Source organism: Acipenser ruthenus, chromosome 19 (genome assembly GCF_902713425.1).
Source record: "Acipenser ruthenus chromosome 19, fAciRut3.2 maternal haplotype, whole genome shotgun sequence".
Lineage (NCBI taxonomy): Eukaryota > Metazoa > Chordata > Actinopteri > Acipenseriformes > Acipenseridae > Acipenser > Acipenser ruthenus.
The window spans coordinates 2262728-2278771 of NC_081207.1; the positions used below are offsets into that span (position 1 = coordinate 2262728).

The 16044-nt window shown below is 41.5% G+C and overlaps 1 protein-coding gene across 3 annotated transcripts in view; it reads right to left on the reverse strand.

The window, feature by feature from the left end:
- Positions 1–16044, reverse strand: part of LOC117424553 (ubiquitin carboxyl-terminal hydrolase 43-like) — an 88623-nt gene that overhangs the window by 63460 nt on the left and 9119 nt on the right. For 2 of the 3 annotated variants that reach the window (XM_034040991.3, XM_034040990.3), the window contains exon 2: positions 13983–14126. The exons of the other annotated variant lie outside the window; for it this stretch is intronic. In XM_034040991.3, coding sequence (XP_033896882.3) covers positions 13983–14126 — 144 coding nt within the window. The remainder of the gene's footprint in view (positions 1–13982; positions 14127–16044) is intronic. 3 annotated transcript variants of the gene reach the window in all.

Here is a 16044-nt window from a genome sequence, read left to right on the forward strand (position 1 = left end):
TCTAAAAAACACACTCAATTTGGCAGCGTCTACCATAACGAGAGAACCAGGGCTCATTAAGCACGCTCAGTTATTTTTGCTGCCAAAATAACTTTAAAAAACACAATTAAGGGAATTCAGAAATGCATATTGAGCATGTGAATACAGGCACTTGTCAGCACACTCATTCCCAGCATTCATACTCAACGGCAGGCCTGTATTAGTGTCTGTTGTGATCACACGCCATACTGACTTATGGACGGTGGACAATTGGCATATTTCACAGCATAGGCTCTAATGAGGGATACTTAGCTGATACCTGACATGATACTCCATTAAAATAACTCTAGAGGGCCATTATTCTACTAGAGGATATTACAGAAAGCTTATCCATTCTGTAGTATTTTTTTTTTTTACAAATAATTGTAGATTTAATCAAAAGCACAGCTTTTGCAAAATTTCTGGGTTTTCAATTGAAATGTTACCATGGTTACTGGGCTGAATTAGTCACGACAGCCTTTGTGAAAATACGTCTTTGAACTGTGACATCACTGACTATATGGACCAGTGTACTGCAGTGCAATAATGAAGATGCTGTCGAAGACAAAACGTACCTTCCACACACCCAGATTGAGTGGATCGGTGATCTGATCATCCCACCCGTTTCAATTGCACAATGCATTTCTATAGCAGTTATTCTTTTTTCTAGGCATTTTCCATGCAGAATAAACTGCAACAAAAATACCACACAGTCTACTACAGTAAATGGAGCACTGTGTGCGGCGCCTATAGGATTAACCTGCAGAGGATAGAAAACGATACCTATGAGACCAGCTATTTGGAGGGTTTCTTTTAATTTTACACTTCCCTTAATCTGTATTTACACCAGCGATTTGTTTTGTGCCTGCATCTGTGAACTTGTAGTAAGGAAAAAAAAAAACATTTGCAGTTCCATTAGCAAGTCTCTAAAAATGGATTTGCTACACCGATGAACATCAGCCCATCCTTGCCCTTGCTGACTGGTTTTTAAAAGCGAAACAGCATGCATGTTCACTGGGTCATCAGGAAACTGCACGCTCCTCCTCTTAACCATCAGCAGTGTATTGTGAAGGCTATTCAGCTTTCACAGATTATCTTTATTAATGGATTGGCCTTGTTGACCATGCACTGTACTGTACTGTGTAACTGTGGAATGTTCACACTGATGAAGGCACTAGGTGAAACAGTTTGGCTGCTTAGCCATTTATGCCAAGTCTCACTCATTTGAAGTGAGGTTCCCTCATTTTCTAAACTTATTGGTCTCAATTTTAGCGGTCGCACCCCTAAAAGCAAGGAAATACGATGGAATACCACAAATCTCACTCCTATTTTAACATATATATTTTTTATATCTGACTTGGATGACCTGATCTTAGGGTTACAAAGAATGGCATCAGCAATACCTCTGAGAATGTTTTTAAAATAATGGAAATTACATCTACATGCTACATCTTATTAACTGTTAATCCAGTACCTGCGTCTCAGGTAAAAACATTGATGAATAATAGATACATTTAAAAAATTGGTGTGATGCTTTACTTTCTAGATACATTTTCTCCAAACTGACATGATGATTATTGTATGACACCTGAAATTTATAAAGAATATCCTTGCAAGAAAGTTTTGATTTTTGTAACGTGCAGTAGTTTAGTATATGAGAAGGTGTGTGTCGGATAACCTTTAAAGTGTTATCTGAAGCTTGACACCAAGCCCCTAATCTCTCATGTTCACAATTTCAATTCGATGTAATTAACACCCTGGTAGATGCAATCTCTCCAACGGAGCACATTCTCGTTGCTTACACTCTACCTTCAGTTTCCATGGCAATACTAGCTGGCCCAATGCAATGCAGGAAAAGAGAGCGCACTTCAACCCAAGTGTGCTTGGCAGCTCCACAGAGCTAGATACTGTACTTAGCAGAAATTTAGGGAGCAACACACTTCTTTTTTTAATCTAAAAGCGACATACTGTATAAATACAAAAATACAATAAAATAAATCAGCCACCCACCGAGCCCTTTACACTGAGTTGTGACTTTAACCAACAGCAGTCTGCAATAGTAGTTGCAGTAGAACTTCATTCTAACTGTCTATTTTTAACTATTTGCTTTTAAACAGCAGTACATCTAAATTCAGACACCCTTTTACATTAATCCTGATGGTCCCCCGAGGGTGACTCATCGACCTTTAAATCGCTATATACAATAGGAATGCATGTGTATGTATTATTTTTTATTATTTGTTTATTTAGCAGATGCCTTTATCCAAGACGACTAGGGTGTGTGAACTATGCATCAACTGCAGAGTCACTTGCAACAACATCTCACCCAAAAGACAGAGCGCAAGGAGGTTACGTGACTTGCTCAGGGTCACACAGTGATTGAGCCAGGATTTGAATGGGGGGCCTTCTGGTTAGGAGCCCTTTTCTTTAACCACTGGACCACACAGCCTCCTACGAGGTATTACTAGTCACAGCTGTTGTTAAAACCTGTTTATTTTCCAATTACTGATGCGACTATCCTAACACTAAACTATCATAGCGACAGGGTGAAAACCCCTCACATGTAAATAGTGTTTATTTTGGTGCTTATTTATAATAATAATAATAATAATAATAATAATAATAATAATAATAATAATAATAATAATATCTTTATATAACTCCTTTCATAGTGGACCACCATCACAGCGCTTTATAGAGGTAGGCTGTGAACTGTGCATTATATGCAGAGTCACTTACAATAGGACATTGATTTAAAATCTCATCCGCAGGATGGAGCACAAGGAGGTTAAGTGACTTGCTCAGGGTCACACAGTGAGTCAGAGAGTGCCAGAGGTGGGATTTGAACTGGTGACCAGCCCTGGACTTTAACCACTGGACCACACTGTGTTTATTTTGTACTGGTACTTATTTTTTTATTCATTTCCATATTCTACAGTTGTGCATATCTATTACATGAACTTCATCCTCAAATAGCAGGATCTATTTCAGTTGAAATGGAATTTCCTTTAGCCCCTGTGTTTTCTTTTTGTTGCAGTAAGGGGTCACATGACCAGTTTAAAACCAGGACAATGGCTTGAAAGCATTGTCTTTGTTCTGATTTAATTATTATTTTAATATTTATTTTTTACTTCTATGTCAATAGAAAGTGTATCCACAAAAATAAAACACTTTAAACATGCTTTATTTAAAACAAATAAAATAAATGAAAGAAAACTTTTCTGGTTGGGCTCTCTTAGTCATGTGACTAGGATGGGCATGTATAAAAGCCTGCAGTTCCTGTTACCCATTGAGAGAGGAGGTTCTTGCCACAAAGCAGTGGAGGTGAACAGATGGCTTGTGAATTAAAAAAAAAAAAAAAATAATGTAATATGAATGGTTCATTGTTGGTCTGAGTGCTGTTTTGGTTTACTCTTATTTAAAAGTGTGCTCTTTTATGTTCACCTGTACTCAGAGGTCAAGCAGTGGGAGCAGTTCCCACTATACACCCAATTAAGCCGATTGTTCCTAGAGAACTCTGCTTGCTCTGGTTCCAATCTACCACACTCATCAACACAGAGACATCTCGATGGTTCTGTAACAGGGGAAATGAGGGACCTGGAGAGAAAGCAGTGAGCTGGCTGCACAGTGCCAGAAAAATCCCACACTGTTTTCTGATGGCCTCTACAGCCATGGTGGGAGGTCCTCAATTTGTAGCATTCACAATTGATTTTCATGCCTGCGTTTTGGCTGGGTTTGTAGAATTGTTTATTTAGGGACTGCACAGGAATCCTTCATTAGCCAGTAGAAACTTCAGGGTAAGAGGATAGTTTAGTCTCTATGCCCAGACAATAGCTGACCCCACAGTTAGTGCCAATAATGCATTTTTTATGGCTCTTGAGGCAGGCCAACCTTGAGTAAAGATATTCAATTGCGTTATAAATGACACTGCCATAAGACATAAGTGACTTGTAGCTACACAGAGAAGAGAAAGTGTAAACAGATACTTTACATGATTCATGTGTTCTTGTCTGTTTAATATCATTGTAAGTGTGTGTCATTCTCTCCTGCTGTTTCTTCTCCTATCATTATTTTGCCATGCTTACAAACTATTCCAGCAAAGACTGCTTCTGAAATGTCTCCCTTTAAGGTCGAAGGGAGGTAGTGAAGCATATTGGTGTTGGACAATATACTGCAGAGGCATTGGGAAATGTTTTGGTGCAGTTAAGCATGACTAAATTGCCATGATAAATTCATTTTTAATACTGCTTAACTATTTTAGTTTAAGCCTCTGACTCACTGTTTGCAACAATATTGTGGAATGCTCACTAGATGAACATGCTGTTCTGACAGCGACCCACAGATTTAGATGATAACAGGTCAGGCTTGTTCCGACTACACTTCAAAGGGAGCAGCACCCCAGAGGGTTCAATTAGTAAATGATAATAATGTTTGTCTCTCTGGATTTCTGTTTTGAAATCACTCCACATTGTGTCAGAAACAAGCAATTATCAAAACAACGAGATTGGTACAGCTTGTTCAATCAGTCACCCATTAATTGCCATAATGCATCAAACATATATTAGCCCAAAGTAATTATGCATTCTCCCTGATTAATTTACCTGTGGATTTTTGTCCCCTCTAATGTTGTGTCAGGGCTTATTCAAGTGAGAGCAAAGCAGAGCTCTCCAGGTGAAGGACAGCATAAACACCACACTTCTGCATAGTAAATCTGACCCTTGATTATTTACAAAGGCCTATTCAGGTAAACACAGCCAGTAAACACGATGCTGTTATGGTTGCATTAATCACGTCGGAGAACGCCTAATGCGGTGACAATAGAAGTGTGCAAAACATTTGAGCATGTTAAAGGGAGAGGCTTCCTGTCAGCAAACAACAATATAACAATAGCATACTGCCATCCAAAAAAACAAATACGTACTGTACGATTGGCTAACTACAGAGCATTTCATTATCTGAAGGTGCTTTATGCCGAGAGGAAAGTATTCATAAAGAACCGTCAATGCGGTTTTCTGAGAAATCCTTTCACAAGTTTGGGGTCAGGTCCAGCATCTTTGATTAGTGTTAAACTGGGGAAACCCAGACCTGTTAGACAAAGAGGCATTCAAATACCTTCAAAACTGTGGAAGCCTGTTTAGATCATTCATATTTCTCAACCCGCAGTGGCTAAAAGTAGATTCGATCTTTCCAGGTAATAACCTAATTTGGATTTGAACTTCTGACAGTGTCTGAACGTTTGACAGTCAAGTGTGATGATTTCAGCTATGATATGTATTTTTACGTGTACAATTACTACTCAGTTCTTAAAATGCCCAATTCGAATGTCTGCTCAGTGCTGCAACCCGCTTCAGTGGAGCTGAAGATCAGCAGGTCTCCACTGTCAAGGTCTCCTTTGACCCTGTCAAACAAGCAGCAGATATTACCAAGCTAGCGAGGTGGGGCCAGGACAAATACAGTACAGTAAGTCTCCACCAGGACTCTCTGGGCGTATGACCCCCCTGCACCCCAGACAGCAGTTCTTTTTTCTAGGGGAGCCCCTGGGGATATTTTTAGTTGGTCTCCTCCTGGCTATTCATCCTTATTCCAAAGCATCTGTTGGGCAGAACAAAGTGCATCCCCTGGCACTCTTACCTAAACAGCCATAGGCTTGCTCCAGTTTGTTGTCTGGTATTTGAGACGCAGAACGGTCAGATTACCACATTACTGTGGTATAACCAGATCTTTTCACAGCATGTTTTTCAAACAATACTCCTTCCTACAACACATAAGTGCATTGCTACAGGATTCGAGCTCACTGGGTGCCCATGTAACGTGCTCAGAGAGGGTAAATAAATCTGCATTGTTTTCTCTCCTGGGTCAAGTACTGCTGTATAACTATTTAAAGCGCTGTGTATCACTAAACAGGAACCTTGTAAGTGGCTGTTCAACACAAGACTCCTTTTAGTGAAGGAGATAATAAACACACACAATCAAACTCTGCTGTCAGGGCACTGAACTGTGAGCTGGCAGTCAAGACAATGAAGCCTCCTTTTATTTAAAAGTGGCTTTTCTGGTTACATGGCTTATGAAGGTATGCAGTTTTCCAACTTGGTTGCCCGGAAGTTTAAGTTCATTAAGTGTGTGTGTGTGTGTGTGTGTAACCAATACAAGCAGAGTTCACTTTTCAGAAGAACCCTTCACAACTTTTGGGGTGCCCATATTAAGTCTTTGAAGATCATAAAACTTAGATGAGGAAACCTCTACCCTTCTTAGGGTTCAGTTTTGCTCTGAGAGAATGCTTTGAAGGCAACATAATGCTTACTGTGCTGGTAAGAAGCTCTGCTGGGCTATTTAGTACAACCTTCTGAGCAAGTATCTCCCAGTTATGGAGAACAGGGGCTGAAGAATAAGGTGGAAGAGCTGTGGAGGTGTCCGACTCTGTGACATATATACTGTAAGGAATTGCAGAACTTCATTAATCTACCTTAACAAAGTTTGTTCTTACTGCTGGTATTCAAACTTCACTAATTAGAGGTAGAGAGGTCTTCCATGTAGAACTACCATATGCTGTTTGTTTGTCAACTACAAAAGTCTAACAGATGCATTTTGGGGACAGATGGCAGGACTTTTACTAGCTTTGTTTATTTTTCTTTTAAAAAAAAGTTTAACCAGAATCCCTCGGTTGACGTCCTGAATTTGATTAGAAACATCTTCAAACCATTCGCGAGTGTCTTGAGCACATTTTGATGTATAGACTTAGTAAGCGCCACTAATCCTATTAGACGTATCTTGGAACGCTATCTGAAGCACACAGAGAATTATGTAAGATCTCGAGGGTTATTTCACCTTTCTGAAATAAACGCGGCCTGTTACTATAAAATGTACAAATGCTTTTTCTGTATTTTTTTTTTTTTTTTTTTAATCACCTCCTTGTTTTCAGAAAACTTGGACAGGAGTTAAGATGTCTCTAAATATTTAACGGTCTCTTGAACTATTTAAAAGGTACCCTGAAATATTTACAGCTTTAATAAAATGTTTTTTTAGATATCGTTAAATATTTCAGGGTATACTGAGACCTCTCTAAATGACAACCGAGGAGTAAAGTGTTTTTTTTTTTTTTTTTTCTCAGCAGGTTCTTTGCGATTCCTGACTGTAGATTTGAATTGCTGATGACCAAGACCATTGGCTTAGCCTTGCATTGTGGTCGACAGCAGAAGTCTTTCATATTATACAATTTAAAGATCGAGCGTTCAAAATCAAATCTACTGTACATTTTTGGTGCCGCTGTGTCCTGTGTTTAAACATCCACTTTTCACAATCAACTCTTGCTTGATACTGGGACCATAAGGCAGCAGTCCGTGGGCCTGGCAAATGTTTTAGTGTTGTAAGCAATACGAAATTCTGCCATGGTTTATAACAGTTCAGTTCAAAGACGAAGAAAGCCTAAGGTCCAGGTCTTACTCTGCACTTTATAAACAGATGCTTTCATACAGTAGCATTTTTAACTGGGATTAATGTCACCTGCATACCCAAATGCTTTTTCCTTTGTTTCTAATCTGAGACAGTAAGTAGTTTAATCCCTTGCCAGTACGTTTACTGTACCAGTGAAAGGTGCATCAGTCAGACAGATTATAGAACAAAACACATCCTATATATAGCTGGGTTTGACAACAATCTGAAAGCACTTAAATATATACAGTAGTATCTGCCATAAGTCATTAAGCTCTCCTGGTTACAAGACGTAGCATTTTGAGCAATGCTGTAATATGTATAGTACATGTGCATTCCCATTGTAGCAGTTGGCTAGTGTTGCACATATGTAAATGTATATACGAAAAACGATGATCTTCAATGAAACAAAAAACGCTCCAAGAGATGTAATCAGAGCTGGACTGTGTAACTATTTTGGATTTCTTTTGTTCTACAAAGTTGGCTGCAAAGATGCTATGGTTTGGTAGAGTGATAAAACAATAGGAAATAGTGGCGATTGATCCACACTGATCATTGCTTATTCAGTTTACTGTGCCTGTCTCTGGCAGAGCTGTCACCCAGTGTCACCCCAGACAGGCTTAATTTCACCACACACCGCAGTCCTGCACCTCTGGGATTGTTTCTGAAGTGAGCGGTAGGGATCTGCCTAAATCCTGCCAAAGCTTTTGCTGCCAGCTCACTTTTTGATTTTCTTTCATCAGAATGTAACTCGTTTTATCTCCAATTTGTCACCCCACGATGCGGAAAACTGCCTGCCAGGTTGAGTGACGGCTCTGTGTTTCTCTGGGGATGCACCTGCTGGTTCCCTGGTTTCAGAGTCTCGACAGGCCGGGCAGGGCCTCCTATCTCCTGCTCAGTGGGAGCTGCAGGACTGGGCAGCTACCTTGAATACCCGTTGAATTTTTAACTAACCAAGATTCCCCTTCCCTGCAGACAAGAACTGCTCAAAAGAATGCAGTCTCATATCATAAAAGACAGGTTCCACTGAATATTGTATTATAGTCATATGGTTATTTAAGTTTTTTATGAATTAAATTCATCTTGGCATTTCTGAAACTATTAAGTCTGTTGTTTGCTTTGCTTACAGCAGTCTAGAGTTCCGTGATTTTTAAATAAATGTAAACTTTTTATGTCAATTAATTTCTTGCTTCGAGAAGCTTTTTTTCAAGAAATCTTGAAAAAAGATTTCGGAGAGTACTGAAGACCACGGCTAACCTCCATTTACACGCAAGCAAATATTTTCAAACTGTCAAATTACATTTAAGTAAATAGTGGTATACGTACATTAAACGTTAGCTGGCATTATGAAACATTTTGCAGTAAATACCATTATGTCAATACTTTGTATTACTTGTAATTGTCTTTCAATACAATTTCATATCACTAGCAAACAGGTGTGATTAAACAATTACTTGACTGCAGATCGGATGATTAATTGATCAAAAGAAAATGTCAAGATTAAAACCCTCATATATTTTATCAGGGCTGCACTTTGCAGAGAAAACCAAGTGGCTAGAGCACACGGAAATGAGCCCAGTGGTTTTCAGGAGCTCCATGGACTAAAATGCAACACAGGGGCAAGGTCAAGGCCAGGAGACGTTGCTATGGCAGAATGTCCACTAAAAAATAAAAGGGTCTGAGATCAAAACGAGCATTCGCTGGGCCTCAATAACTTTACAAATCCAGCTGTATTTAGGATTTTAAAAGATATTTAAATGGATCATTGTGAATAATGCATGAAGCATGCTTCCAGAGAGGGAAGCATGTTGAGAAATATTTTATAAGGCTGAGATCTGAAAGTTTCTTTGCTGTGTAAATCCTATTTGAAGGTGCGAGTGCCTTCTGTGACCCCAGCGACTGCGTTATCCGCGTGCATGTTTTCACACTGATAAATAAACTTGGCTGACAGACTTTCATGTTTCTCCCGATGACTGGATGGGGAAACATTCAAGATATCTGTCAGGTTTTCATACCAGTGTTGCAGCAAAACTACATTCTTTTCTTTTTTTCTTTTCTTTTCTTGCTTATCACCTTAAAAAGGTTGATTTTAAAGTTGCTTATGCAATATCAATTCCTTATCGTCGTAGATTAACAAAAACTATGGCAATAACTCTAGTCTGGCTCATTTAGACCAATGCTACGTGCTTGTAAAGTGCCAATTAAACTGGAATACTTTCCCATTAAAACATTTCATTGGTATTACAGTGACTGGATGAGAAAGAAAATGATGCTAAGACTCACAAATGAAAACCCTACCTGGATTACTACCTGGCTTTGGCCATTACAAGAAATGTATTATTGCAAGTATAAGGATTACATTTGAAACCAGCATAGCAATCCCTAAACCAGCACCAAAGTCTCTTTAACAACCAGTTCTAATCATCCACACTTCTAAGCAGGAGCCTGCAACTGGAACCACGCATGGAATAGACTCATCAAAACAGCAAATCTGTGTAGCGTTCAGAGAAATCAGATTACCAAGTCAAGCAATGAACATCAAGGTGAGTTTCAAGACTGAACGCTTGAGCCGGAACAATACATGCATAATAGAAGAAGAAGTCTGTGTCTCCTTTTCTCTTGGAGCAGGGAAGGGGCAGGGTTTACTGGAATAGCTCTACAAACCACAGCATACAATTGCAACCCCTGCCACCTTGTACTGTACCCTTGCACAGGCTTGCGCTGTATCATTTCCTTCCTAAATTCCTCCACTCTCAGTCTGAGGTTTTTCCATAGCTCATCCCTCAGTGAGCTGCTATACAATGTTAAGTGACACAAACCAGACCCCCCCCCCCCCCCCCGCCCCGAACCCACCCCTGGGACTGCATTCCTCCTGTGAAGGTCAGATCAGTTCAGATTATGAATGAGGGAGTTACACACAACCGCCCTACAGAGCTGTTTCAAAACTACTTTTTTCTGTTCAGAGGTTACTTGCAGGTTAGATGGCAGCGAAGGAGAGCGAGTACGTGTAACGGGCAGTGTTGTGTGATGCACTGCTGTTACGGATTCAATCTTGTCCCCTTTAGTGAGATGAGATAAGGTTAAAAACTCTAAAACCAGCTCCCGAGTAGCACATCCGGTAAAGGTGCTCTGCGTGGAGTGCAGAATGCGCCCTATAGCCTGGACGTTGCCAGTTCGAGCCCAGGCTATTCCACTGCCGACCGTGGATGGGAGCTCACAGGGGGCAGCGAACAACTGGCCAAGCGCCGCCCAGGGTGGGGAGGGCTTAGGTTGGCCAAGGTGTCCTCGGCTCACCGCACACCAGCGACCCCTGTAGTCTGGCCGGGCGTCTGCGGGCTTGCCTGTAGACTGCCCAGAGCTGCACTGTCCTCCAACGCTGTAGCTCTGAGGTGGCTACTTGGTGGGTCTGCAGTGTGAAAAGAAGCGGTCGGCTGACGGCACACACTTCGGAGGACAGTGTGTGTTTGTCTTTGCCCCTCCCGAGTCAGCGCGGGGGTGGTAGTGGTGAGCTGAGCATAAAAATAATTGGCTAATCTAAATTGGGAGAAAATGATAAAAAAAAACAAATTGGCAACTACTAAATAAAAAAAAAGAAAAAAGAAAAACCCTAAAACCACAAATGCAGCAGACGAGCCTGGCTCTGTTGCATTGTGATTAAGACGCTTGCTTGCAGAACGCGGGGTTGTGGGTTCACGCACAGCCTCTGCCCGGTTACATTTGCAATAGTATCTAACTGCGCTGGAGCTTAGGAAATCATTTTGGGGTTTACACTTACTATTTTATATATGTTTTAGGGCAGCGGATTTGAGCCAGGGGAAGAATTTCCTCAGCTTGTTACAAGTTAACATGCCCATTGAAATGCCTCCCTCACATGCCCTCCATCCCTTCCACACGTTAGAATGGGATAGCGTCAAGGCCAAGCTGTTACTGGCACGGAGAGAGACTCCGAGACAAGAAAACTGCAGTGAAGCGCTAGTGCGCACATTTATTTACAAAGACTAAACAGTACAGACAAAACACATTAACAAAACAAATGGCACAAGGGCCAAAACAAAAGGTCAGCACCACAGTAACACGTACCTCCACCTCTATCACCAACATTACCTCTCGAAACACCTGTGATCTCCCTTTTCATACACCTGTGACTAATTAATCATCTCTTATTCAATTTACAGCTCCAGCCACATTCCCACGTATGTTTCGGCAGGGAGGAATTTAACCCCTTCCCTGCCAACCCAATATCCCCCCCCCCACACCCCCACACCCACACACACACCCGTGCACCGGCAGGGCTTTCAATCTGCCACACTGCCACAGTTGCACAGACAGTGGTGAGGGTATGGAATGGGTTACCAAGCCATGCTGTTGCGGACGAATCTCCTGGGCACCGAATGAGCACTGATGTGCTGAATGACCTCCTCTCGATTTGAGTAACTTTTCTTGTGTTCTATTGAACACAAAGTCTAGTACACTTATACCGCACATGCACACGCCTGCACTGTGCCTGCACGGTAATGCATTATGAATACAGCACATTGTCTCTCCAGTCAGAGAGCTACACCAGTTTTAAGCCTCGCAGACATTAATAGGATTAGATATAAACCGCTTGAAGCTCTGTTGAAATAGGACCCAGCTTTAAAAGAAACTGCAACAACATTAGCAACAATATCGCCTTTTGATTATGACCAGTCAAGCTTGCAGGTGATGGGTGGGAACATGTGTTCAACTAATATCAACAGCACAAGTGCAACTGGTAGTTAAAGCTAATGAGGGGGAGAGGAATGTGTTTAAGGTTTTGTGAATCCATGTTACTTAATGCTAATAAGAGTGAAGAAAACAGATTCTGAAGCCCTGGATGTGACTTCTTTTGATTTTGGTGGTTCCCCACAGGCAGGTTTGCATTGCTGATGTATCCTCCACAGTTTATTGTATGGTGTTTGTCTGTCTTGCTCAGGGCTAACATCTGGATTCATACATGATCTGCAGCTGCCAGTCAAGGGTTCCCTCCTGCAGGCAGCGCAGCTTCAAAACGGGAGGCTTGATGTTGCATGTTTCTCCCGAATGCTGCAATCTGTGATGCTCCATTCATCTTGTGAGAAACACACAGAGTGACAGACAAGCAGCACTTCAGATTAGTTTGATCAAGAAGCACATTTACTTGCTGGTTGAGAGTCACTGTTGGATGAACAATCTGCTGCGTTTGAGTGCCTTGTCTCAGAAAAAATACCTGCCAATTGCTAGCCTTTGAAGCTCAGAGTAGCGTTTCATGCTTTCCCTTTCTCACTGTCCCCCCCCCACCCCTCTCAATTTGCCAGCTGCCACCAGCCAGGAGCATGACAACTTCAGCAAGTTTCCAATCCCAGTTTGCTTATTAGTTTCAGAAACTTCTGTTACTGTCGGAGTGTAGCGATCGGGAGGCTATCAAGCGTGCTGAACAAATACATGAGCACCAGGGCTGCACTGCCCCGGGTATATGAAGTCAGGGCCACAAGGATGAGGAAAGCGTCAGAAGAGGAAGACGAGGGTAGTGCAGACTCCATTTAAGATGTTATTGTTTTCCAAATGATTCCATTCAGAATTGTGCACAGCAAATATAATTTGATCGCACTTCTCTTTTTCTCTTAAAGGGAAAGTCGAAATTCCAATTTTATGAACGGCTTCAACATACGCTATCTCCTGCTGGAGAGAAGGACAGCGAGAAAGACAATGTGCAAGAGCAGTGAACCAATCAGCAAACCAGCAAGCCCACAAACCCCTTCTCAAAGCTGCCCACGCCTGCATCTCTCCATGCACGGCCGCTTACAGTCACCAGCCAGCATATCAAACCAGTAAAAGCATCCCCCACCCCTGGGGTGTGAGCTTACAGTAAACATTCTGGCTTTCTGCTACTCCTCGCCTACTCTCAAGCTGCACACTCAGCCAGCTGCGCAGCTGTAAACAAAGGCAGCAAGCTTTCACAGGAAAACATGGAGCTTTAATTAAGACCGATCAGGCACAAACTGTTTGTTGGTGTAGCACTCTCCCTACAGCTTCCATTTCTCCTGCCATCCACCCAGATCTCATGCCCATAGACCGGTAACCCTCATGGAATTTGACAGCGAGTGTGGTTGAATTCAAGTTGCATAAAGACCTGCTTAGTCACAGTATTACAGCGGGGTTGCATTGTTTATGCTTTAGCAGCTGTGGGGTGAGTCATTTTAAAAGGGGCAGAATGCTGATTCGCTAAGCTACTGCGGAGGAATTGTTTCTATCAGTTTTAAAGCAATTAAAGAGTCCACTCAGTCAAGCCCTCCGCAGACAGAAACAATAAGATTAGGCAGCTTTTCTTGTCAGCCAATTATGACCATACCAACGAACACACACACAGTACTGGCTTGATTTAGAAACATTTCTTTATCTGAGGCCAGAACTAGAAGCACAATCCTACCAAGTTTCAGCTGGAAAAGTTATGCATGCATTTCACCTACAAGGTTGTAGGTTTCCTAGGAAATGTGCTCCTAATGACGCCCGTAGGCAAAGGCTAATGGATTGCCTACCTTCCCAATGGATTTGGTATTGTTGGTGTTACTGGGGGAGGAGTTGACGTCTTCATGGACCTGATCCAGTAACCAGAGCAGGAACTCCAGGGCGTCGTGCTGGGAGTTCCCTCTGAACTGGGAGCCGTACTTCGAGACAGTATTCTGGGGCGGGACACAACAGGGCAGGGAAAGATGTTAAGAGTAAGTATCATTTCCAAAGGTGTTTATTTCTGTTAAGACTAATAAGAGAGAGAGAAAAAAACCACAAGGTCCAGGGTTCAAATCCCAGTTAGATTTACCTTCTTGGCTTTATAAATGAGCTTGCACTATCACCGGAAATTAGCAGTTTTAAAAGCTTTAATGCATTTCAAGGACTATATAGTGCTGGAAGCTGCGTGTTTCTTACAACCCAGAAGCTTGAATAAAATCTGCAGCAGCTACGATACACCTCAAAGCACCTGCTGGAAACGTCTTAGCCCCGGGAAGACTCCTCCTTAGAAACGTTCAGCCCCTTCTCTCCTCCTGCAGCCGATGGGGTGTATGAGCAGAGATCTCTCAAAACCTTCAAACAGATCTGTTTACGGAAAGTAAGCCTGCAGGAATTGGTGAGAACCAATATGTTGAGCTAAACTACCACCATTGAAAACTCATACCATAACATTTCAAGAGTGTAAACATCGAGGGTGTAGTATTACACTCTTGGCATTTACCATTTTGTGACATTTATAAAACTTTTCAAGCCCATTGTGAAAGACGTCTTGAATGTCCGATGTCAGATGAATAACGAACCTGTTTATTCATGCATCCTCATTCAGTGAACAACTACAGTACACCATTAATATCCTCTGTGAATTATATTCGTAATACCTCTTGAAAATAAACATCCTTTAATAAGCTTGTGCTTTGTGCACAGTGCTCCACAAACGGAACAGCAAGTGGCGATCTCTTGAGAAAAGAAAATAAAATCTCACTGGGATCTTTATCAGATCAGTACAGAAATAAAAAAAAGGAATATGTAATCTCAAGTCATGGAATACTATCTGGGTCAAGATAGTGTTTTTATATTACATTCTATTTTTAAACCACGCAGTATGTGCAAGATGAAGTCTTGCACTGTTCTCTGGGCTGTCGCTGAAAAATCTCATTTAAAAACAGCATTGCCCCAAACTCTGCAAAACGTATAGCACTGGAATAAGACTCCAATTGCAGAGCAGCGGGAGCCTTTCCAGGTTTTACCATGAGCATAATTAGTACACTCATAGAAGCTCATAGTAAAATCTGGATTGGATCAAATTGCTATGCATATAGTACTATATGTATAAGTTAGGTTTGTGTTTGAAGTTATAGACGACACAGTAAGGAACTGATATAATTAGACTGTAGACAATATTCAAGAACATCCCATAAGTTGTTGCTGTAATCATAGGAGCAGCTCCTTGACTGAAACACTGGAATTAAGAGCTAGTTTATGCACATCAAAACAGCCTCACTGTAATCACAGGTGATCGCCTTAATTTAAATCACCTCAGCTGTGGAATCGCTGGCTTAAAATGTAGTTTTCTCCAGTTCCATCAGTGCAATAAATGCTCTCTATTCTGGCTGGAGATCATTACACCACTAGCATACCCCTTCAGATATAAACCGTTTTTTTTTATACTGTCCCAGTAGTTCAGGGCCACTTACTGGATACAGAGGTCCACGGAGCATATGGCAGACAAAGTGAAAAGCGCACTATTGTAGCCAGATAGAACAATGAGATGAAAGCACTTCATCTTTTTGATCTTTGGGGATATCTGAATCACCCTGACAAGTCTGGCTGATACAGATGTTTTTTTTTTCCTTTCCTTTTTCTATTATTATTTTCCTTGTCTTATTTAGTTTAGCTCGCTGATGTGTGTAGTGAAGCAGCACCCTTTTGCTTTGTTTGTTTTCTGACTCTTTCCTCTCTGCTAGCGTGAATGGGATTTACTTGGTATTCTTACTCGCTCTGAGGTTACCGGTCGGTTAGAAGGCCTTGTATCAATGTCCCCGTGGAAAGCTGTTGAGTACAGAGATGGTGGGTACAGAGTACAGAGAGGTT